The sequence below is a fragment of the Pelodiscus sinensis genome, chromosome 9, assembly GCF_052426305.1.
Source record: "Pelodiscus sinensis isolate ZL-2025 chromosome 9, ASM5242630v1, whole genome shotgun sequence".
NCBI lineage: Eukaryota > Metazoa > Chordata > Testudines > Trionychidae > Pelodiscus > Pelodiscus sinensis.
The window spans coordinates 49,487,338-49,513,913 of record NC_143060.1 but is presented as its reverse complement, the minus strand read 5'-3'; the positions used below and the strand labels follow the sequence as shown (position 1 = coordinate 49,513,913).

At 40.4% G+C, this 26,576-nt stretch overlaps 1 protein-coding gene across 4 annotated transcripts in view; it reads right to left on the bottom strand.

Moving 5' to 3' along the window:
• KCNT2 (potassium sodium-activated channel subfamily T member 2) overlaps positions 1-26,576 on the bottom strand; it is a 322,338-nt gene that overhangs the window by 129,991 nt on the left and 165,771 nt on the right. For all 4 annotated transcript variants that reach the window (XM_075936723.2, XM_075936724.2, XM_075936725.2 and 1 more), the window contains exons 12-15: positions 24,205-24,341; positions 17,588-17,651; positions 7,190-7,298; positions 4,401-4,509 (exon numbers count right to left, since the gene is read on the bottom strand). In XM_075936723.2, the coding sequence (XP_075792838.1) occupies positions 4,401-4,509; positions 7,190-7,298; positions 17,588-17,651; positions 24,205-24,341 (419 nt within the window). The remainder of the gene's footprint in view (positions 1-4,400; positions 4,510-7,189; positions 7,299-17,587; positions 17,652-24,204; positions 24,342-26,576) is intronic.

The window sequence follows — 26,576 nt, the reverse complement described above, 5'->3', positions numbered from 1 at the left end:
CTGCCTCAATTGCATCCTGGACTCAGCAGACTGCTTCTTCCAAACAACTCTTCTACTTTCTTTCAGTGATATAGGCTGACTTTTATTCTAATCAAATAAAACGGCTTCTCCCTCCATACTGTCTTTGTGCCAACAGGGGTGTCATGGAAAGCACAGGTTCCCTGCGCTCAGTTCTCATGGATGGTCCTACCCCAACCTTGAGTATCTGGATGTAGTCATTACTGGAAAAGTCCTTCTGAGCTCATGTAGTCCTAGGCTGCAGCATTTTCAGTTGCTTAACTCCTCCCCTGCCCTTCCAGTGCTTCCAGAGCACCACAAACAGCTAATTCATGGCATTCAGGAAGTTCTGTGGGAGAGGGGGAGGAGTGGGGATAGGGCACACTTGGGGGGAGGAAGTGGGGAAGAGGTGGAGGTAGGAGAAGAGATTTTTCCACAGTCACATTTGCAGGGAACCATAAAAGGATTTTGCCAACTTTTGTAACAAAAGTGGATCTCCTGCTCGGCCATATCTCATGTAATCAATTATTTCCATTGCATTGGTGGCACCTCAGCCTTTCTTGTTCTCTGTGTGGGACACACAACAGTCTAGTCTCCTGAGAACTGAAATGTTATCAGGTGCAAACTAGAGGTAACTGGGTGAGGTCAGATTACATGAGCTGATGATCCTTTCTGGCTGGAAACTCTGAACCCTACGAAGAGCCAAATTAGCCAATTATGGCTGGCAGCACAGGTATCAGGAGACTAGTGAACAGGAACTGGAGATACAGGAAAATGGTCAAAATAAAATAAAAGACCCATCTGGTGAAGAGGGCTTGCCAAGAAAGCTGTAGTTTACAGCTGGTTAGTGAGAGGGCTAATGTTGTTCTGTTGATTATGCTGTAATTTATAGTAAACTTTATCTAAGTTTGATTTTGATTTTTTAAAATCCCCTTTTCCATCTGAAGGGGAATGATAAACTAAAAGCATTGGTGTATTTTTAGGATTTTTTTCTTTTTTTAGAAAACCAACCCACACACTGGGTTTCTATAGCTGCTGCATGTCAAAAAGAAAACTAATACTACAAATATTTTTTGGAATGCAATATCTAAATTCATACCATGGTTAGAGCCAATCCAAGAAGATTGTGTTAATATATGAATCAGGATTACATTTAGGGTAGAATTTGTGGTTAAGGTCCAATTGGAGCCAGGTTTTTTGATTCAGAGATACGAAACAGCATGGATTCAGAACCAAACTATCAGGAGTCCCATTTAAACAGGCCAATGTTGTCCAATCAAGTTAGTAGCATAGTGGAGGCACTATGAAATGATCGGCTTCTCCTAAACCTTGGAAACATTTGCATAAGAATGAGAAAATAGCATCTCATTTTGTAACAGATCCAAAGCTCATTCAGTGGATAGACTCCTATTGACTTCACTGCAGGATCAATTAGTAACATGAAATTGTCCTTCCTATTTTAAAAAGTAATTTGCAAAATTTCACAGAAGTAATAATGTGTCCTAGTGCTCATGTGAATTATTCTGATGGAACAGTTTTGTCAAAATTGATACGTTTCTTGGGAATGTATTGATTTTGATTACATTTAATTGATGCAAAAGAAATGAATTGTTCTGTCTTTCTCATTGTAATAAGGTAAAAACATTTCATTTTGACCTTTTATAATCTTTCCACCGCTATTTCGTCTCATGAGTTTCTGCATATTTGCTATGTTGAGGATGCAAAATAAGACTAGCAATTATGAACACAAGAAGTTTCCATCTTTTCAGTAATGAACACTGACAATTTTGAAAGTGAAGAATCAGACCATAAACCGGTTACTCTAACAACCTTCCTTACAGCAGGAAGTCAGCTAATAATAGTAAGAATTCTCACATTCAGTTATATTAAGTTTGTATAATGGTCTAGAAACGTAGAAAACAATACTTTCTATAAATGGAGAATCTGCCTGAGTTGTAAATAAAATGCTAAAGGCTTTAAGTGCCAGATGGGGGAAGAGGAGAATTTTTCATGTGTTAATTACTTTTCAGGTGAAGAACCCTATTTAAAAAAGCAGCTACATGTATGTATAACATTTCAATGTTTGAGGTTGTTTTTTCAAGCCTCTGAATTCTGTGTGCTCAAGCAAATGCATTCAAATACATTCCTCTTGGTTCTTGGGAGGCATGCAGACTATTTCACTGTACTCTTATTAGCAGATTCTAGAACAGTAGCAAAAGTTTCCTGCAGCAAATATTGTATTCCCGATCCTAATCACAGGGGACTACTCTAATTGCCTTTATGATGCTTATATGCCTCTGCACGCTCAATGTCAGGATATTAAAGGTGCCCATGGCAGCTTCATGAAATGTATATTTATAGTAAAAACCTAAGTGTCCTGATAATATAAGCATTCACCAGTGTACTGGAAGATACACTTCAATATGTCTCTCTGTTGGTGCTATTCTCACAAGGGTACTTCAGTAAGTTACAAATTAACTATTGAAAGAAATCACACGCCTCTTATGTTCTCACTGTAATATACAAATTAGATGGAATTTTCAATGAGTTTAAAGGAGATTGTCTGAATCTTATTAGGAATTCAGGGTATGTCTACACTCCAGAGTTTTGTGGGAAAAACGGCTGTTTTTCCCACAAAACCTGAGTTAGGTCCACACTGCAATCATGTACTTCCACAAGTAAATCGAAAGAACAGAAGGGTTTTTCCGTCATTGGTAAACCTCTTTCTACAAGGAAGAAGCCTTCTTCCGAAAGCTCTTTCGGAAAAAGGTGTTTGTGGATGGAGAAGAGAGAGTTCTTTCGAAAGAAGAGCAAAGAAGAAAAAGCACCAATGCCTTGATGGTCACTCCATCCATAGTAATTACAGCTTACATGCAAGAAAGGGTCCATTCGGTGTGGATACTATCTTTCGAAAAAGCAGATCACTTTTTCGATGCGCTTTTGTGTGTGGACACTCTCTTTTGCAAGAAGTTTTTTAGGAAGATCACTTCCAAAAAAAGGTTCTTCCGAAAGAAGCCTGCAGTCTAGACATAGCCTCAGTATCCATATCTCTTCAGTTCTTCTTCCTGCTAGAACCTAGAACATTAATGGAAACTTCCTCAATTGGGGCAGATTCTCAGCTGGTTTAAACTGAGGTACCTCAGAAGTCAATGAAACTAAAGTGATTATGTCAGCTGATGCTCTGGCCCTCAGATCTAGACAATGTGAAAACATTATGGGTGTCTCTCACTTGGTCCTCTGCATTCAGACTGAGACCAATGTAAGTTCTTGGATTTCAAATCCAGAGACTGCGTAGATCTAGTACCAGAGCTGTCTCTCACTTGCACAAAGTGAAAATAGTATTCATAGAATCATAGAATCATAGAATAATAGGACTGGAAGGGACCTCAAGAGGTCATCGAGTCCAGCCCCCCGCCCTCAAGGCAGGACCAAGCTCCACCTACACCATCCCTGACAGATATTGAGATGGCCCCATTCCTTGCATTAGCCAGAAAGAAGCTGATACTCTCTGTTGTCCAGGATGGGCACAGTTTTGAGTTCTTATGGCTTGAGTTACTGGTCATAATTTTCAAAAGTAAATGGGTGCCTCAATTTATTGGGCCCACTTTAGACAAGATCTTATTTATTTATTTATGTATTTATTTAAAAGAAGAGCATCCACATGTCATATCAGCTGGAGTCATGGGTGTCCTATGCCTCTGAAAATCATATACTTGGTGAATAAAGTTGAGCGTTCATACAAATAAAAGCCACTTTGGAAAAATCAAGGCCATACGCCCTTCTCCAGCTCTGTGATTCACTGATACAGTGTAATATTGCAAAGTTACTAATGGGGGGTTGTGGTTATGTTCTACAAGTTACCCGTTAACTTGTAATTCTGCTTTTTGAAAACATAAGCATTAGGTACTAAACATTGCAGGACTTATTGTTGGGAAGAGTGCAGTTGTACTCACTGTACTCACTGAAATAAGCAGTATTTCAAAATATGTTCTATTTAACAAATGCATAATTAACACAATTTCATTGTTGTTTTTCAGTAGGGCTATGCAAAATATTTTGAAATATTTACTATTAAATTTATCAAGCTAGAAACAAATCTTTTCCTTATATTTCCCACTATTTTCGTTGATAAAAACCTGTTAACAATGTTTTGCTTCACATTTTCACTTTGCACAAAATTTCAACATTTCATGAAAAGTGTACTAAAATGTAGGAGATCTAACTGTTCAAGAAAAAGCTGAAAATCTGTGTTACAAATCACTGTGAGGAAAATGTTCATTATTTCCCTTCCTCTGTACTGTAATATAAATAGAGCCATTGAATTAAGTGAGGTTGAACAATGGTGTCCTGTAATATACTTGTATATTCCAAAGCAGCTGTGATATCAGTCTGGGTATACTTACTGTCCTCTAGAAGTATGAACCAGCAGGGTGATTAGCGTAGATGTAGCTGGGCAGATACAATTTAAAGCTAACATAGCATATTTGAACTCCTCTTCACATACAACGTGATCTGTACAAAACAAGACAAGGAAGGATCAGTGATTTAAATACAGTTTATTGGGGGCTCAATGTCATTTTACAATATGCCCCCAACAAGGAGCAGAACTGAGTTACTGTGCTCCAAGAATAGCCTAAAGAGCAGATTGTAACTGAGAATGCATACACTGCAGGGCTTAACTCAAAATAAGCTATGCAAATTGAGCTGCGTCAATTGCATATCTTATTTCAAAATAGCTTATTTCAAAATAGGGAGATCTACACAGCACTTATTTCAAAATAAGAAGTTCTCCAATTTGACAGTATTTTGAAATAACTGCATGCTGTGTAGACACAGACTAACTTATTTCAAAATATTGTTGCAATGTAGACGATCCTGAGACACCTCCTATGGCTGAAGAGAAAAAGTAAACGTTGTCAGGCATATCCCTGGTGTTATATAAGGAGCTGTTAGATTCATTGTAAGTATAGGGTTCTGATATGTGTGGGCAGACAATTATACTCTGTAGCTATAGTATGAAAGGTCACAATCAAAATATGGAGAATTATTCTACTTCTTTTATCATTAATAATAAACAATTATTGTTGATATGTAAGCAACAATTTTCGGTATTTTGGGAGTTTGCAAAGCAGTTGAAGCAATAGTCAATGCTCTATTTGGAATATTTTATACAGTAGTTGGGTTTCTTCTTAAAGATCAGAAACTGATTTATTTAAGTTTTGTATTCTGTGTTTATATGTAAAATTGTTACTGATGTTTTCAGACACACTAAGTATACATATTGTTGGCTCAGTAACCTTCTAGAAGAAAGAAGTTATCATTTAAAGGAAGAAATATGGTATAATATCAGTCCAGAACAAATTTGAAAGAAGCCTTTTGCACTGAGGTAATATTGGAATGGCCCTGTGCCCAGGTTGGAAACGAGTTTAGAGCAAAATTCAGGAACTTGTTTTGTTGTTGTTGTTAATAGAACTTTATTTAGTGCTCTTAAATTGTTTTTGCTGCACCTAGAGTTGTGCATATGGTTCAGTGAACTGGAACAATTGAACAGAATATTTTCACATAGCGCTTTTGTGCATTTTATAGTCAATTAATTATATTTTTTCTTTAGAAAAATGAAATATTTACATATGCAGTTTTGCAACACAGACAAGTGTTTTAACTGCACCACAAGGGAACTGCCAACAGTGTCTGTATATACAGCTCGAGAAGTAGTTTACAAATATTTTGAGGGGTATGATGCATGAACATGTATTTCTCTGTAAGTAGATTTGTTTGTTCAACATATATACACACATATTTAAGGGAATGGTGGCATTTCCTTATAGCAACTAAATGGGATGAAATTATGAAGTTGGATAAGATGCATTCATCAAAGTGTATTGTGAGTACTACAAGAAGTACACACACAAATTGCAAAAATGAGCATTTGTCTGTCTGTTGCTCAAAACAAGAGCAGCACACTTTTCTCAGGCTGTTCTTATGAAAGCCTCAGAGTAGTAATATGACACTATAGGTGGAATGTTAATCTGCACCTAGCTGTATTTTGCATTTAATATGGGTCCAAAATATTATAAATAGGTCACTTACATACTTCCTTGTCTGTTCTACCTTCATGTCATTACATTTAATTAAATAAATAGCACTTATGTTGGCAATGATCTAACTGAGAAACATACTGGATCTTGCACTGTGTGTCTACCTCTTCAGTTTTTTACCTGGACTGGCTTCCATTCACATGGTGGAATCTGGAGGATCTTCTCAATCCTCTTCCTCCTTCATCTTTAAATAAATATCAATTCATGAGCTCCCATGTCTCATCTAAATGCCTCTGGCCAAAGAAGCTCAAACAAGGCTTTATTCGGGGTCCATTAACAGCATTTCTGTTAGCCAAAAAAAGGCTTTTTAGAGCCACCTAACTTAGACAAGGTGAGCCTCACATTTCTAGCAGTGCAAAACATTATCATTAAACAACATTTGACTTTATTCTCATTATTAATTTTGTCCAGAATTTTTCAATTTTCTGAATGGAAAATTCAAAATGAAGAAGTTCAGTTAGACTTACTTCAGAATGAAGCAAATTCTTTCAGTTCAACATTTTGAAATAATTTAATTTCAGCATCTTATTTTCTAAGTAAATCAAATTACTCATATATTTAGAAAAATCTGGGACTATGCAATTTGTTTTTGTAGTTTAAAAACGTCGTGGGAAACTTCGTTTTTTCCAACCAACCCTATTCATGGGCACATCAATAGAAGGTGTAATAAATGGTTAGGAGACATGACTGCAAGAAAACTTATAATGGATTAATTATTTATTAAAACATCTGTTAATCATTTATTAATTCATTATAAAATTTGTATAAATGAAACCTTAATAGAAAATGTGACCCATATATTTCGGTTATGTTCATAAGTCTGAGGCTGTGTATGTACATATTTTCCTGACTTGTGGATAGAGTGCAGACTAATCTGTCTAACAGCTTTGGTGTTTCCATTAGAGTATGTTGACACTGAGCCCATGGTTACAGCTCAATGCATGGCAGCAAAGGGAAGTATACCTCTCTCTCTGTTTGGAATACTTGATTTACAGTAGAAGCAACCTGTATAATGAAATACAAAGTTTACTGACAGAACAATATTTCAGAGAATGCTAACAAACTTCTAATAGTCACTAAAATCTGAAGCTTACCTGCAAACTTGATGTGGAATTTATTTTCAGGTTTTAATATTTGGACATATAAAGGACATTTTGGAGCAAAATCTTTAACTGCCCATGCTCTTAAAATGGTTTGATGATCCTAGAGTAAAACAGGAAATAGAATGTGATCACAATGGAATAGAAGGAATACTGTGATTAAATCAAATGTAAAAAAGCTGAGCAATCTGACGACTCCATTTCAGATAAGTCACTTTTAAACTCTAAAACACCAGCTGATTGATGTATACGTCTGTGTATTTTATGGTTCTGGTCTGTGTAAAGGGATCATGAATATTGCCAGGTTGCTCTTAAACTTTGAACAGAAATCTAATCTGTGTAATTACTTATATGGCCCTTGTTGTAGCATCTCAGTGCCAGTAATTAATTCAAAGTGGAAAGAAGCAACTGATGGAGGCTACAACACAGGAAAAAAGAAACATATCACTTATACACATGGATTTTTTTTTAAAAAAGTCTACACTTAGCCTAAATGTTAATAATCTTTTCTAATATGAATAAATCTCCATGCTCATCTGTTTCCTTATACAGAGCCTCTGCCTGTGGATTGGAGTTTGGAAGGACATGGAAGAGGGCATGAGGCGTATGACAAGTTTCCTGCCTTCTCTTAAACCTGTGGAAGCTATTCTATGTTGGCTTTGTGGAGTGGGATGGGAAGCAGGAAACTGCCTTGCTTCAATTTGTTGTCTTTCCTCTTGCATCTGTGGTCACTTAGATAATTTCTTCCTTGAAATCACAAGTCGTTGACTGGCTCGTTTTATTAGATGATTACAGTTCTTAGTTTTATATCTGTCTTTCAATTATACTTCATCCTATTTCATGCTTTAGCTGAAAGGAGAAGTATATACAAATAAGATGTCCTTCAGAGTCATTGAAAGGAATATGACAGTAGTGAAAAAAACGTTATTTTATGAGGTCCTATATTTTAAATACAAGAGTTCCTACTTAGCGATTTGTTGTAATTTTGCATTTTTGGTATAACCAGAAAATGTGTAGATTACTCTTTCCATAGTTCACTCAAGCTTACTATTTCTTCTTACAATTTTGGAAAATATATCCAAAGGTTTAAAAAAATTACCCAAGAATGAATAAAAAAAATCAAACTTAACTGATTTTAATCAAAGATGTACATATTGAAATATAGTTTCCTCTCAGATCCATATAATGGAAAACTAAGAAATGTCGTGGGGTTGGATTTTTGTTTTTGGGTTGTTTTTTAGGTTTGTTTGTTTGCAACAACTGTGTTGTTAAAAAAAGTGTTAAGTTAAATATTTTTCACACACTACTAGGTGAATGCTGAAAACACATTATTGTACTCCTGTTTGTGAAAGCATACCATTTTACTGTGTCCCCACATTGAATAATAAGAGATAAAAATATATAGAGTTAACCATATTAAATCCCAGGGTCTAGCAGTTAAATACTATGAGCCATAAAAAACCCTAATTTGTCACTTTTTTGAGTAACAATAAGAATGTGCAACTATAATGATAGAGGTTAGTTATAGACCAAGAATAGCAGCAAATGTCCAAGAATGTCTATTATATTTTCCATAATTTAAGAAAGAGCCGAGCTCAGGAAGAGCTCTTTCATTACTGCACATTATGAAATAAAGATTAATAGGTTCGTTTATTCAATTTCACAAAATATAGTTACATTCAACACATTTAGCTTTAGAAGAATATATCAATTTTCATATATTTCAGAACAAAAAAATGTCTGAGAGAAGTGCAGAGGAACCAATTCTGTGGCCATACATAGTCATTACATTGGTGCTATAAGAAGAAAATGAAAAGAATGATTCATTACATTTGCAATGTCACCAGTAAGAAAGCTTTCGGAGTAGAGCACAAGGGAAATCTCTGCCTGACATAGTGTGTAACTGATCTGTTCAGACCACTCTACTGTAATGTCTATTGAAAAAGTACCAAGTATTCTTTCTGTGAAGTTCTAGAATAACCTAAATGATATTTTTGGGAGGTAATGCAGATTTGTCCGGAATTTGTATTTGTGACCTAAGCTATCACAAAGATGTAAGGAAGGAACAGCTTCAAGGGACTGATGTGCAAATCCTTTTAAAGGTCGGCTTTAAAACGATCATGGAAGTTCCACTGTATTTCTGTTCTTACTGTTTTATCTGATTAATGAAATGATGTTTTAACCCAGAGCCATGAATGTCAGGAGATTTTTTTCACATACCATCATGTGGGAGAGGTTTGTGAGGCAGAGATGGCCTAGGCCTGGAAAATCCATGTAGCTGCAGATCCTCTAATCTTTTCTAGAGGATTAGAGCAACAGTTGCAGGTGATAACACAGTTTTTAGCCATTGCACCTTTTATAGAAGGATTCCTTTTCCCTGACCCCCTGCAGGTTGTTAAATACACAGCTTGTTTCATTGGCTTCTGTGGAGGCATGAAGATTTGCCCCTAAATGAATTTTAAACTATAGCTGATATGTGAGATGCAAATTGTTTTCCTGGGCCATGTTTAATATAATTAAAAAAATGTTGTAGGTTAGATTTACTATAAAAAGTATCCTGGTTCTAATGAATCTGTGTTACCTTTATGAGTTAGATACAATTTACCATGATAGATGGAAGTATACCAACCAGTGATAAATTTTGTTATATAATCAGTCATGGATATACTCTTCTTCCAAATATTATTCCAAATATTTTCTTTGTGCTTTTACTCCCTTAGTTTTAAGCTACTTAAAGGAAATAATATTCAAACAATCTGTCTGATACTATGGTGAGTGGAGTATTTTTATAGAAAACAAGACATTTTAATTAAACACAGACATGGTTAATATAAACAACATCTAAAAAGAAAATCACATTGTCCAAAATATGAAACACTGAGGGTATGTCTACACTACAAAGTTAATTCGAACCTTGAGCCATTAGTTCTAATTAACTTTAATAGCGTCTATACATAAAAACCGCTAATTCGAATTTAATTCGAAATAGCAGAGCGCTTAATTCGAACTTGGTAAACCTCATTCTACAAGGAATAATGCCTAATTCGAAATAGCTAATTCGAAATAAGTACTGTGTAAACACTTATTTCAAATTAGGGGGCCTCCAGCCCTTCCCAGTTCCCCCTGGTGGCCACTCTGGGCCAAACCAGGAAAACTCCTCTCCTCTCCCCCAAACCCGGGGCCCTTAAAGGGATAGACTCTGTTCAGATGGCACTTGCCAGAACCGGCCCTGCCAGCAGTCTCTGCCCCTGACTTAGTGGCCCCAGGATGAGCCAGGCAGTCAGTGCCAGTCAGCTGTCCCCCGCCCAGTCCCCCAGCACCCAGGGGCCAGCCAGGAGTCGTAGACGGCATGCACCCTCCTGGACTAGTGCGGAGGTCATGGACCTCATTGAGGTTTGTGGGAGGCCCCCAAAGTCCATGATCTCTGCACTAGGCAGAGGAACGTGGCTGTCTATGGTCGCATAGCGGCCACCACAGCCCAAAAGGGACACAGGCGCACCCAGGAGCAGGTGCGCCTAAAAGTCAAAGAGCTGCGGCAGGCATACGCCAGGGCCACCAGGGGTGGCGCCACAGCAGAGGCGGCGCCGTAGCAGGGTCTGCCACTTGCCCCTACTTCCCTGCCCTCAACCAACTCCTGGGGGGTGGGGCTGTCCGTGCCAGCCCGGGAGGCAGAGAGCCAGCTCCCTCCTCAGTTTCCCCCCTCCCCTCTTCCACTCTCTCTCCTGCCCTCTCCCGCCTCCTTTCCTCCGTCTCCCCACTGTGCCATTCCCCCTCCCCAGTTGTGTTCAATAAAGAGTTTCTGGTTTTGAAAATACACGTGGAAGGGCAGGCTAGGGAAGGGTAAGTGGAAGGACGAGAGGAAGGAATGGGGCACAAGTCCCCGGTGGGGCAGATCGGGGAGACTGTTAGCGCTCCTCAGGGTGGAAGCTCTCCTGCAGGGCCCCCTGGATCCTGACATCCCCTCGATGGTCCTCCTGGATGGCAGACTGCAGACAGTGCAGCTAGGCTGCTGGCAACGTGTCCATGAGATGCAGCAGAGTCAGATTTGGTTCCATGTTGGGACAGATTTGGTTCCATGTTGCAGAGTGCCGTGGTGCCCTGAGTGAGGGCAAGCAGAGCACTCCAAGACACAACTGCTTTGCTGTCCCTCAGAGAGGTAGAACAGGAAGCAAAAAAACCTGAGAACTGTCTGTCCGAGATGGGGGGTCGGATCCTTTTAAGCACAGACCTCGGCTAACATGAGGCAGCAGCTCCACACACTAAGTCCGACACTGATGCCCTGCTGGCACTGGTTCCGGCCAGGCTGACCTTGATTCAGGGTCCACTCAATGTGGACGTGCTATTTTGAATTAGAAAAACGCTATTTCAAATTAGTTTTTGTGTCTAGATGCGTTATTTTGAATTAGCTTAATTGGAATTAACTAATTCGAATTAAGTTAATTTGAAATAACGCTGTAGTGTAGACATACCCTGATAGGTTATTCAAATAAAGAAAAGAAGAAAATCTTTAAAAGTTAATTCATTTTATTTTTAATATTTGCAGAAGATGTGTTGCCATACTTGTTCTGCTACTACATGCTGTAGCTCCTTTAGTATTCTCCTTGTGATCTTGACAGTAAAGACATACTTGCAACATATTTATAAACTCGTTCAACACACTTAAGTATTCATTACAAGCTCACCTTAGCACGTATGCATTATTAGCACAGGCACTCCTTATGGCACTCACTATCACATTACTCTTGCTCTTGTTAAACACATATGATTTGTTGTCAATCACATTGTTACCAGTGTGGGGAAACTTCCACATTCAATTTGGGAAGAGTCTAAAGGGAGCTATGCTGGAGGAACATCTGCACTAAGAAGCTGCTTTAACACATTTCTCAATCCTCCTGTTACAGCAGTTGCTGCTCATCTTCTTTTTAATAAATGAGTGACACTTACTAATACACAGTAGATCACAGTCTGAAGTGCTGTGTAAGGTATGCAGGCTGCTTAATGGGTGTAAATGTAATATAATCTAAGATGTTGAGGAACTCAAAAGAAGGTGTACATTTCACCAGTCTGGTCTCCCGTAATCTCATCTTTGATTTTGGCCATAAATGTTTTGTATATACTCACATTCTTGTACTAATACTTGATTGCAGAAGATACTTTTATTTTAATTGTACAATTTTTTTGGCAGTAATTTAGAACATACTTGTTTAGAATGAAGTGTGTTTTATATGGCATCTTTCACAATCATGTTATCTAATAAAATGAATTAGGTGCTCATATATAGTTCAGTGGTTGTAGGAAACTTGAAGAGTCCATTCAGTTATTTGTCACAGAGGGGTATGTGCAAGAAGATGCTGCCATAGGGAGAAGTTAGTCTCCAAAAGATGGTCTTCTCCATGCCTCTTTGTGGCCTGAACAAACAGCATCCTTTCCCAGAGATAAATGGAGCCTGAAAAGTGGATACATGCCTGCCCTCCCTACAGAAAGCTCCCACCTCTGCTAGGGACTAAGGAAAGTGGCTGGTGGCCATCTGTCATCTTGTTGCTCCTCTCCTAAATTCAAGTGATGGTCTATGAATCAGGTCCAACACAAATGCTGAGTCTGCAAACCATGTACCTAGAAGCAAGTTATGACAAACAATGACAATCTCTCGCAAACTAATGGCAAATGAGTGGAATCACTGACAAGTCAGAGCCAATATAAGCTTTGTTTTGATGGGAGAGGAATCTCTGTGGATTTGGAAGACTGGTTTGAATTCTGATGGACAGTTTGGTGAAGTGGCTGAAACAGGGACACTGAAATTCTGCTGGCATGCCTAGTTTGATTGTGTACTTAAATTGTTTGCACACTTTTAAATGGATCTTTGACTATTGTGCAGGTGGAAATTAGGGGCATGAAAGAGCATTTAAGTAATAACACTTCTATCAGTGCAGCATCCCACTCCAGTACTGCAGCTTAAAATCAGTTTTGGGTATAAGGTCAACTATCAGGATGGTTTTGGTATCCAAAACCAATTCCCTTTGGCTCAGTAGCAAGGCTTAATCACCTTAGCCATACCTAAAGAGTAACTTTTAGTGACGATATAACAGGGCTTTGGTTGCTTTAGGCATTCTCAGATTCAACCATAAAATATATCATTTTGATCTTTGAATTCCATTCCAATAGCTGATACTCAGCTGTCTAATTTCTATTCTCATATTCCCTCTGTATGCTTTATCCCCCACTCTCTCTTTGTCTATCTCTCTTCTGTCTGTTCTCTAATATTCTTTGCCCTCTCTACCTTTATAAGGACCAAAAATACGAGTACATGGTGAGGGTATTTGGGAGTGGAAAAGCCAAATCTTAGGTCATTCGGGGAGAAAAAAGAGATCATGCACTTCCTAGAGACATTTACACCCATGCAAAAGTGCTACCAAATTGGAATGGTAGTGATTTGCACAGTCACAAACACCTACAAAAGTTGCTGGTCAGTATCAAATCAGGTCCACAGTCTAGGATGGAAGAGAAATGTTGACTTCAAGTGAGCATTGGTCAGGAAAGCTTTCTGATAGGGTGAGAAGAATAAAGACAAGATTCCCGATTGGAGATAGTCATAGTTACTCTGTAGGGGTATGTCTACACTACCCTCCTAGTTCGAACTCGTGGAATAACGGTAACGAGGAGTAACGGTAGTTCGGACTAGGAAGCCTAGTCCAAACTACCTAGTCCGTGCCGCGTGTAGCCGCGCAGCACGGGGTTCGAATGAGCCGGGATTTAAAAATGGCGGCGCCCGGCTTATGCAAATGAAGCCCGGGAAATTCAAATACCGGGCTTCATTTGCAAGTGCGGTATGCCTACATTACCCTCCTAGTTCGAACTAGGAGGGTAGTGTAGACATACCCTTGGATAGCCGAAGTTAAGGGTCAGAATTGAACTCAAGAGCAGGGCATTTCTATTATCTCTGGGAATCAGGCCCGGCCTTGGGGAAGGCGAGCAAGGTGGTTGCTTTCGACCCTATGCATTCAGGGGCCCTGTGCTGCCCTGCTCCTGGCTCCGCCCACCTGGCTCAGCCATGCTGCCTTGTGCTCTGCACACTCTTTGGCTGGGCATGCTGGGAATAGGACGAAGCAATGTACACAGTGAGTACTCTGTGACCAAAATGGGGAAGTGTTGGTATAAGCAGTGCCGCCACGACAAGGCCCTTCCCCTTAGGCACTGGTTATGGTGGGGAGAGGTCTTCAAAGCAATGTATAAAAAATTCAGGGTAACAGGAAAGGGGAGCACAACTGATGCCTCTTTGTTCGTGTGAGGGGAGACACTACATCTGCCATTAGCCACCATGTTAGCCTACTTTCTAAGCAGGCATTCAGATTCCAGATAGCAAAAGGCAACAAGAAGATTTCTTTAATAGTATTTGTCTTTTTGGAATGCTGGCTGCTCTGAATATATTTGTAAATCGGTGTTGTCACCTACTGATCCTGGAAGTGGCAAAGCTACTGTTGTAAGCAGAGAATGAGACAGTGGTCACAGGCCTCACACTAGCTTGTTCTGGGACCTTCATCATGTTGTTTTACTTCCTTGTCCCTGCATCTGCACCAGGTAGGAATTATCTTTCTTATCTCTATCAGACAGTATTTATGAGGCTGGATGAGTTTAACACAGCCTCACAAGATACCAGTTGCATTGATCCCAGGGCACAATGCACCTGGTCGCAGAAAGTCTGATCAGAGTGATTCCAACACTGCATGATGCCTCTGCAGCCCAAAAGTGAGCACTGCTGGCTGGAGTGGATGAAGGGCTATGTGAACAGTAGATGTACTGATTCAGCGTGTTCCCCCAGACAGCCCCTTTAGAGTGATGAATATAGTCTATAGCTATCCCTTACCCCCGGTAGAAACTTTGAGGAAGGTAAAACCAGCACTGCTTTTCCTTCATCAAGGGGAATCTCTTCTGGGGTGTAGCTGCAGCTATTGTTGTAGAAAAGTGCAAGTTGCAACCCTCTACACTAGTGGAGGTGAATCAAACCCTCTCAGTAAAGTGGTTTGAAAATGAAAAACTCCATATAAATGTCAAGTATGATAAAGTACAGACATTCTAGACCAGGTGTTTTAAACAGTTGCCATTGCCTTGGTTGCTAATGTGTTTATGAATTTCTCCAGGTGCTGGTTAACAACAGTCTCTTCCTGTACTTGGATCAGAGATGCTACAGTACCTGAGTCACTGTAGCATAACAAATTCTGAGTGCCTGCTCTACTTGAAGCATTCTACTTGCTTGTCCTTCCAATACCTTTTTCTGCTATGTTCTAAAAATTGTATAACCTGTTATCAAGGCCCTTTTGGAGCTGTCAAATGTTGGATGATGACTTACATTCTGGAACTATCTTGGTAGGCGCCCTGGTCCGGATATTCACATTCTCACTGATGTCAATATAGTCATGTTCATTTACACCAACTGAGGGTCTGACCTTCACTTTGCTTTGAATTGGTATCCTTTATTCAAATACTTTATAAGGTGTCTTGGTACAGATGAACAATTGCCCGACTAAAAGCTGCAACATAGGCAGCCCATAGTCCACTCGAGAGGATTGTTTTTTTCTTTTTCTGACCTACAGGTTTATAGGCTCTTTTGTCCTTCATTCCTTGGTGTTTCTTCTCTGTCCCTGATAATGCTACCTGAAAACAGACTCCCCTAAGGAGGGGAGTAACCACGGGCCGAGGTAATGGATATGATTGGATATGGGCTTATTTATTTATAACACAGCTTTATGCAAAATCTCAGTTTTCTGTGTGAAATATGAAGGGTGGGAGAAAATTTGTCACCAACTTTTATTGCCTAGATTGAGTTAAGTAGCTTATACAACATTACTATCTAGGACAAATCTCTCTGATTTTTTTAGATTTTACAGCTAGTACTGTTAGATTATCTAGTTTGTACACACCTATATAAGCAGCTTTTTTTTAAAAGCAGGCAAAACATAAGTTTAATTGAAATTACTGAAAATTACAACCATATGCACTAGCAAATTATGAAAACTGTCTTGATTTCCATCTTAATATACAAGATTCCCAATTTAACTATACAAATGCTCAGACCTAAGTAAATCATCTTCAGCATGATAGCCTCTTGAGCAAATACTGCTAATTATTTTGTACTTTGGAATGGGTATAAGGGAACATGTGCTCATAATACTCCTTACACTAGTGGAGTTTTCACATGCATGTTTGAAAGCAATAGGGCAGTACACTACCCCAGTAAGCACTAGCTCTTATAGAAATGTTTTTAATTTTATCACAGATTTGAGGGAATCTGTATCTTCTTAAATTCTCAGAGGTCTCCTTCTGTGGATGTGCATTTCAACTTCACATTATTAAGCATTATTACCAGACAAATCATAATGAATAATGTATTCAGTGTTTCTAGCCTTTCGTATACATGTGAATTGCCCACATTTTTTTTTCAAATGTAATACATATAAAATTAATCATGTAAAATTTGTAAACATAAATCTTAGTCTGTAGCATTTTTGGAAGCATTTCAATGTAGTTGATACTTGTTTTGTTTTGAGTGAAAGCATAAGTAACATAATATGCCTGTTTCCTGATTGCAAGAATATAACTCTTATAATTGGGTTTCTAGATCAAACATTGCAAACATTCCCATTGACGTCAATCAGACTTTCTCTGGGGCAAGAAGCGACTCTTGTGAATAAAGATTTACTGATTTTAGTAAATTTTATGTAATTAGAAAGAACCAGTACATTTCACATTTCTTGCAGTTTATATTACCCCTGTGACACCAAATTTAAAAAAACAACCAGAATCGCAATCTATTTCACACTGCATAACAATGAGCATTATGTATGTTTATTTAAAACTATAAATAAACTATATGTATGTTTATTTAAAACTGTCTAATTCCCCTGTAAAAATCCAAACCTAACTCTTGTTTTTACAGTTTTGATTACCAAGGAAGCAGTAGATTACACACATTGCATGCAAGATTTTTTTAAATTCTGTATTAAAAGGAAGTGCAATCCTGTCCCCACTGAAGTCAATTTCCATGGAACAAGGATTTTACCTTGTACCACATAAGATGCATGTGTAAATTGGAGAATTATAACATTATTCCTAGTTTTCTGAGACTAATCTTTTTGGTGGCAGGGATTGATGTGGGGTTCCATATTTATGCAGCACCTATTACAGTGTGGTCTTGTCCCATCCCTGGGGCTACCTTAATTCAAATAGGAGTGTACAAAAAATGAAGTTCCCACCAGAACACACCGCTCCTCCCCTCTCGCCCCCCGCAAGATTCAGAAGGGTGGACATCTACTCCTGCCCAGAACTTCATAATAGTAATAACAGTATGAACAGCATACTATTTTTTTTAAACAGCATAAATATTTTTAAAGAACTTACAGCTGCTGTACGGTCTACTTCACACCGGCTGCTAAGAATGAAACATGCCTCAGCATCATCTATCCTAAAAGCAAACCGAGAAAGCAAAAGCTATTACATGCTATATATTTTTATATATAAACCATCATGTCATCTCTGACAACAATCCAAGTGCACACAATTTGAACAGCTTAAATAAGGAGTGGGAAATAGAACGGTGATAGTTCAGCAGGGTTGACACCTGCTGGGCCATCACTGCTATATTTACCTGTATAGGGGTGGATGATTGCAGCTTCTGCTGGCTGCAGATCACCACTCCTGGCCAATGGGAGCTGTGGGAAGTGTCACGGATGGGGAAACCACTTCCTGCTCCTCTCATTGGCTGGGAATTGTGATGAGGATCTAATGAAACCCCATGAAGAAATAAATCATTCTGTCTTAAGAGCAAGGTTTGAATTTTCAATAGATAAGACAAGGGGCCACACACAATATAGTGAATAACTGCTCATTAATTGACTAACATTCATTCTGTACACTGAATAAGACAGGTGTCCCATGGAAACAAAAGCAATGTAAACAAGTAATTAAAGACCATGTCATAATGCAGATGCAGGAGGAAATCAGGTTAAGGTTTCACAGGCAACTTTAATTTTAGCATTACATTGAGTTCTTGACTTTGTTACCTTTATTTCTGTTAACATTTTTGTGGTAATATATGTTGGTGTGTCTACACAGCACAGTTATTTCGAAATAACAATACGAATGTCTACACCACAATTCCACTATTTTTAAATTTAAAATTATGGACGGCTTTATTTTGAAATTTGTAAAACTCATTACATGAGGAATAACGCTTATTCTGAAATAGCTATTTTGGAATAGCTGTAGTTTGGACACTTCACTGCTGCTATTTCAAAATAGCTCCTCCCAGGGCCATTCAGAGTAATTACTCCTGAGTGCTTTCTGGGGCTCTAAATCGAGGTAGTGTGTCCACATTAGGAGAGCCTGCCTCAGACTAATTTTGAGGCTTTCCTGTAGTGTAGACGTGCTATTTCGAAATAAGCTATTTTGGAGAATTTATTCCAGAATAGTTTATTTCAAAACTGCAGTATAGATGTATTCTATATATATTTAAATAATGAGACAACCATTAATAGCATCCAAACAACAAACTACTATTTTATTTAGTAGAGAAATTTACCAAGTATCTATCAGGTTTTTTTTAGTGTATCTTATTTTTAATAAAAAAGTGAAATATAGAAACCTCTTAGGGTATGTCTACACTACCCCGCTAGTTCAAACTAGCGGTGTAATGTAGGCATACCGCACTTGCAAATGAAGCCCGGGATTTGAATTTCCCGGGCTTCATTTGCATAAGCGGGGCGCCACCATTTTTAATCCCTGCTCATTCGAACCCTGTGCCGCGCGGCTACACGCGGCACGAACTAGGTAGTTCGAACTAGGCTTCCTAGTTCGAACTACCGTTACTCCTCATTCCACGAGGAGTAACGGTAGTTCGAACTAGGAAGCCTAGTTCGAACTACCTAGTTCGTGCCGCGTGTACAGGGTTCGAACGAGCGGGGAGTTAAAAATGGCGGAGCCCCGTTTATGCAAATGAAGCCCGGGAAATTCAAATCCTGGGCTTCATTTGCAAGTGCGGTATGCCTACATTACCCACCTAGTTCGAACTAGGAGGGTAGTGTAGACATACCCCAAGTTATTTGGTTATATTTCACACTTAATGTACTATTAAGCTCCTTTCATGTTTCTTCCCTTAGGACATGTTGAAAAAAATTCCTTGGGTACATTCAATTACATGTTCTGAAGGAAAAAGTATAATTCTATAGTTGACTAGCATCAGGTTATTAAGGTTATTATAGGCTAAATGCATGTGATTACCATCATAAAATAGGATTTTTATTCTTTTTTTACTTCCAAAGATATAGATTAAATATAATTAAATCTCACTACAGAACCTTTTTATCAAGATCAGCAGGAAAGGCGGGAGAAGAAACTTTTATATCCTCTTTTTGGGTGAGGGGCACAATCCTTTCTCTGAACAGACCTTTTTTTTTCTTTTGAACATCCAAAATGAGTTCTTTATTAAAAAATGAAATTTGAGAAAATATTCCACAAGACTCCAAAGAATAGATGCCTGGCTACTAATCATTCAATAAATTCAGGTCAAGTTTAAACTTAAAAAAAGTGAAAATGTGTCATTCAGGTGGTACAATAATAATAAAGAATGGACATTCTGTAAATAGGAAGGAATGGAGACTGGGTGCAAAGTAAACAGTGATCTGTACTGTATGTCTTGTGGTTTTGTTTGATTTGTATGTGTATCATTTTCTGCAAGGGAAAAGTAGGTTTATAGCAAAACCCATAGAAGTTTGTTGCAAGGAAGGTGTTGAAGGAGGCAAACACGGTGGACTTGTGTAAGAAGGCATGCCTTTCACTCCCTCTCTTCCTCTGCTACTTTCCGCTTGTCAACATCACTTGTGCTTTATTTACAGTCTTCTCTTGGCACCTCTCTCTCTCTCTCTCTCTCTCTCTCTCTCACACACACACACACACACACACACACACACACACACACACACACACACACAGTTTCTTAGATGAAAGAGAGGAAGGAGATATCTCCTAGATTGCTCTTGGGACTAAATCTGAAAATCTACCTCTTTGGTTCACTTGCCATCTCTCCCCCATGGCATTTCCTTCCTATGATTTTTCTCCTTTCTGGTGTAATGGATTAATTAGCCTTATAGCTCTCTCATGACCATCTCTAATCTATCAGTTTGGCACAACTATCATAGGGTATGTCAACACTACAAAGTTAATTCGAACTAACGGACGTTAGTTCGAATTAACTTTCATAGGTGCTACACTAGCGCTCCGCTAGTTCGAACTTAATTTGAACTAGCGGAGCGCCTAGTTCGAACTAGGTAAACCTCATTTTACGAGGACTAAGCCTAGTTCAAACTTACTAGTTCGAATTAAGGGCTGTGTAGCCCCTTAATTTGAACTAGTGAGAGGCTAGCCCTCCCCAGCTTTCCCTGGTGGCCACTCTGGGCACCACCAGGGAAACTCGTATGCCCCCCTGCTGGCCCCAGACCCCTTAAAGGGGCACGGGCTGGCTACGGTGCCCGTGCCAGGTGCAAGCCTGCCAGCACCCAGCCAGCAGATCCTGCACCTGGCACGGCACGAGCCAGCCACCCGATGCCCCCCAGTCCTCCGCCTCTTCCCCGGACCAGGCTGGTGGCTCTCAGGAGCCTGGCCAGGACTGCAAGAGGCGGGCACCCGCCTGGTCTAGTGCGGACATCGTGGACCTCGTCCACGACCTCTGCACTAGGCCCAGGAAAGTGGCTGTCTAGGGCAGGAGAGCTGCCAGCCTGGCCATCCAGGAGCAGGTGTGCATGAAAATCAAGGTGGTCCACTGAGACCCCCGACCCTGAGCCCTGAGCTTAGAATGGCCGTACTGGGTCAGACCAAAGGTCCATCTAGTCCAGTAGCCTGTCTGCCGACAGCAGCCAACCGTAGGTACCCTGGAGGGGATGGACCAAGGACAGTGACCAAGCCATTTGTCTCGTGCCATCCATCTCCAGCCTTCCACAAACTTTGGGCAGGGACACCATTTCTACCCCCTGGCTAATACCACTCCATGGACCCAACATCCTTGACTTGATCTAACTTCTCTTTAAACTCTGTTCTAGTTCTAGCCTTCACAGCCTCCTGCAGCAAGGAGTTCCACAGGTTGACTCTTTGATTTCTGAAGAACAACTTTCTGTTACTAGTTTGAAGCCTGCTACCCATTCCTTTCCTTTGGTGTTCTCTAGTCCTTCTATTATGGGAACTAATGGAGAAATTTTCTTTATGCACCCTCTCCACACCACTCTTGCTTTTATAGACCTTTATCATATCCCCCCTCCGTCTCCTCTTCTCTAAGCTGAAAAGTCCCAGTCTCTTTAGCCTCTCTTCATATGGGACCTGTTCCAAACCCCTGATCATTTTAGTTGCCCTCCCCTCTCGCAGCCTCTCTCTTCCCCTCTCCCACTTCTTTTTCCCAGTCTCCCTCAGTTTTGTTCAATAAAGAGAGATTCTATTTTTGAACACACATTTTCTTTATTTTGTACATCAGGAAGGGGGACTAGGGAAGGGTAAGTGGAAGGAGGTGAGGAAGGAATGGGGTACGCGCCCCCGATGGGGAGGACTGGGGTGGCTCTGCGGGCTTCTCGGGGTGGAAGTTCTCCTGCAGCCCCCCGATTGCCCCCTCCCCCCAGATGGCAGCCTGTGGCAAGTGCAGCCGGGCTGATGTCCGAGTGCTGTGATGTTCCGCCTGTGGGCACTCAGGGCACTCCAAGCCAGGACTGCTTTGCAAGCGGGGAACCCTGAGAACTGTCTGGAGTGGGGGTTGGGTCCCTTTAAGCACAGCCCTCGGCTAGCCTGAGACAGCAGCTCCACGCTATAAGTCCTTATGGGTATGTCTACACTACCCTGCTAGTTCGAACTAGCGGGGTAATGTAGGCATACCGCACTTGCAAATGAAGCCCAGGATTTGAATTTCCCGGGCTTCATTTGCATAAGCGGGGCACCGCCATTTTTAAAACCCCGCTCGTTCGAACCCCATGCAGCGCGGCTACACGGGGCACGAACTAGGTAGTTCGAACTAGGCTTCCTAGTTCGAACTACCGTTACTCCTCGTTATCATGCAGGCAAATTCTAAAACCACTTACCAGCTTTCCAGGATCTAGTGTTGTATCTCTAAGGCTATGTCTACATAGCAGTGTTATTTCAGAATAAATGACATTATTCCAAAATAACAAAGAACACATCTACACAGCAAGCTGGTATATCAAAATAATGGCGAGCTGGAGGACTTCTTACCCAGACTCCTGTAATCCTCATTTTATATGGAGTAAGAGAAATGGAAAGAAGAGTGTTCTTCCTTTGACTTCCTGCTGTGTAGATAGCTCCAAAAGCCAAATTAAACTATTTCAACTTAAGCTACGCGATTGATGTACCTGAATTTGCGCACCTTATTCTGACTCTAGCCCTGCTGTGTAGATGTACCCTCCCAGTGTGATAGTGTATACAAATGCTACAGAAGACCAAAAGGGGCAAAAAGCCAATACAGGCAGGCCTGCCTTACTGCACCTCTAAACCCTGTCAGCCTTAAAGAGAGCAGCCCAGACTTGAAGATTACATCCCATTGAAGATGGATAGGCTTCTCATTTTCAGTTCCCAAACAGGAGCCCAGTCAAGGGTCAAGCTGCTTTAGATTTCCTGTCAACCTGGGGCCAAAGTACAGATGGCTAAAGGACCCTTGAGGGATTGCGCTACTCTTTATTTCTGTTAGTTTAGCTTTCTTTCCTTTGTCACATTAGGAATGGGGCCAGAGACTTGACCCTTCAATAGATCTGAGGAGAGAGCAGGCTCACAGAGGAAGTAGTCCAGGGAAAAGGCAAAAGTTCTGACAATACAGAACTTAATCACTGGCTTCAGTGTTCACAAGCTGGAATGCAAAATAGGGAGAGGGGGCTGTTCCTCTGCAGCCTCACTGAAGGCGGATACAAAATGCAAGTTTTATTAGGTCTGGACATGGTCACTGGACATGGTCACATGGCAATGGACTACAGGTTAGACCTCCCTGGTCCAGCACCCTCAGGACCTGAGTGGTCCCAAACCACAGAATTTGCCGGAATAGAGTAGGTCAAGGCTGCTCTCTGCACTGTGGGTTTCCCCAGACCCTGGGCTTCCCTTTCTGCTTCTGGTCCCGTGCCGGGGTTCCCAGGGGCAGTGTCCTCAGCCTGGGATTCCTCCCCAACCCTCACCAGCTCCTCTCCTCTGAGTTTCCAGTCTGGCTGGGGATTCCTGCTTGCATCACTGCCACTGGGGTTCCAAGCCAGGGGCCAGAAATTCCCTCTGGCTGCCATTGGCCCCACTCCTGCCAGGGATTCTCCACAGCCACCGCCCCCAAGATTCCTTTCAGCCACCACAGTGGCCTGGCCTGTGGCTCCACAGGGCTGGACTCCCCACCCACCACAGGACCAGCCCCTGGCAGCCCAGGTGGGCTCCCCAACACCCGCAGGACTCACAGCTGACTCATGCTCCTTGCCTCTGGGGCTCTCTTGTCCAGCAACATCTGTGTCCTTCCTGCCATACCACAAAGTCCCAGATTTGGGAGGTTCAGCCTATACAGATTTAAACTCTGATTTATCCCTAAAGGAGTGAGACTAAATGTGTCCTGACCAGAAGGTCAAGTCAAGGATGAATAGGAGCACCAGTGACTTAGATGGCAGATTGGCAAGACTAGGGCAAGGCTGCTAGCGTACACAAGGCAGTGCATCAACTGGTGAACCATTGTTTGATTTACTTCTGAATTGTTTTAATTATTCTTTTAAAATTGAGACAAAAGAGACAATAAAAATGATTGGTCCAATAAAGAACATTTGGATTATAAATGTTTGGATTTAGAAAAAAATCACCTAGGAACAATGATGAATTATGTCATAGATTTACTTATGTTACCCTTCTAAAATGCATACTCTTCTTTTCTAATCTGGCTCACGGTATTTGTAAATATTATTTACATACTGAAACAAATAAAATACAAATAAATATATTCAATTTTTGCTTACTTAGCTCTCAACAGGTCCTGATCTTTCAGTGCAGATCCTTGCAGATAGATAACTCTTTGTGACCACATTGGAATTTGCAGCACCCTTCGTACTTGAGCATCCATCTCAGTAGGACATAAAATAACCACATAATAGTCCTGTAAAAAATGTAAAGAAGTAGAAAAGGAATAGGGATTATTTACTTTTACCTTCTGGTAAAAAAGGTGAAAATTTTCTGTAATACATTTCAAAATGCTTTCTTGAATAACAACTATTTGAACATTGCACATTTCAGATTCGGTATTAAAATTAGAGATTTAAAAAATTCTCCCAACATATTTTTCATAAACTGCTGAGGTTCCTATCCAGTTCATAGCTGGTGAATTTATTAGGTTGGCCATCATGGAAACAAGCAAATGTTATGGCTATTTCCCCCAGATTAAGTATCAAATGCAGTCTTCTTTTCCAATATCATTCTGCTGTAAGCATTTGGTGGAATGAAGAGGAAGAATTCAAGGAAACTGGGCAGAAAGAGTGGTGAATTGGATCCAGCACTGTACAGATAATATGCTGCCCACATAGGGGATGATTTATAATATGAGTGTCCTTTGTAGAATACTTCCTCCATTGAGATGATGTAACCGTTGTGTCTGTGGTAGGAGAATTTTGCTCCCCTTTTCCCAAGGGTATGTTCTCAGCACCTGATCCGTTAAACACAAATTTTAGTACCCAGTCTGAGTATGTGTATCAAACACTGTACACACAGTTATGAATTGAATGTGAGTCTCAATGTCCAGGTGAGTGCTTTAGCCACTGGGCTAAAGGTGGTGTGTCACAAATTCCATCCATTCTGTTGCTACCCAAATTTGAATGGAACGTGATCTGCTAGTATGCATATCACAATCTTGCCTCCTCATGTGACTTAGGCAGCATCATCCTTATCTTCCCCCAGGATGTTGAAGGCTCTGGTGTATAAGTAGAAGAGAGACATGCAAATGAATGTGCCCAGATGCAGGGATCTGGGTGAACATTTATTCTTAAATGTCCAGTAAGTTTAGGAAATCTTGTGAGTCTGAGTGGGTCTTAGTGCCTAAACCTGGGTCTTCAGTGACTAAGTCTGAAATAAATATTCCTAAAAGCCTTTATTCCTAAACCCAAGAAAGAAACCAACAGAACACCACTAGCCATCACCTACAGTCTTCAGCTAAAACCTCTCCAATGCATCATCAGTGATCTACAGCCCATCCTGGACAATGATCCCTCACTTTCACAGGACTTGGGAGGCAGGCCAGTCCTCGTCCACAGACAACCCACCAACCTGAAGCAAATTCTCACCAGCAACTATACACCACACCATAGTAACTCTAACTCAGGAACCAATCCATGAAACAAACCTCAGTGACAACTCTACCCTCATATCTACATCAGCAACACCATCACAGGACCTAACCAGATCAGCCATACTGTCACTGGTACATTCATCTGCACATCTACCAATATAACATATGCCATCATGTGTCAGCAATGCCCCTCTGCTATATACATCAGCCAAACTGGACAGTCCCTATGCAAAAGAATAAATGGACATAAATCAGATATTAGGAATGGCAATATACAAAATCCTGTAGGAGAACACTTCAATCTCCCTGGACACACAATAGCAGATTTAAAGGTAGCCATCCTGCAGCAAAAAAACTTCAAGACCAGACTTCAAAGAGAAACTGCTGAGCTACAATTTGTCTGCAAATATGACTCCATCAGTTTAGGATTAAACAAAGACTGTGAATGGCTAGCCAAGTACAAAAGCAGTTTTTCCTCTCTTGGTGTTCACACCTCCAGATCAGCTGCTAGAAGTGGGCTTCACCCTCCCTGACTGAATTAACCTCATTATCTCTAGCCTTATTCTGGCCTGCATATTTATACCTGCCTCTGGAAATTTTCACTACACGCATCTGACAAAGTGGGTCTTTGCCCACGAAAGCTTATGCTCCAATAAATCTGTTAGTTTATAAGATGCCACAGGACTCCTTGTCACTTTTTATAAGAATCTTTGTGGATCTGGGCTGACATATGAATGACATGTTTGATTATCCTCTTATGTGCTATTGAAGGAGAAGATCAGCCTAGAGCAGAGGAAAATGAAAGTATAACTAGAACCCTCTCTTCAGATGACTTAATGCTGTCCTCTTGTATATAGAATCTATTTCCAGGTAAGGGGATCCCTGTTATTAGAAAGAGATAGGTAATATTAATATGGGGTTTGATTATCAGAATTATAGATTCCTGGGTTTATGAAGATTGGAAGAACCACTTAGTGACTTGCCTGCAACATATGAAGGTTACAGGCCTCTCAGGATGGATAGTGTGGACATGGAACATATGGGTACCAAAAG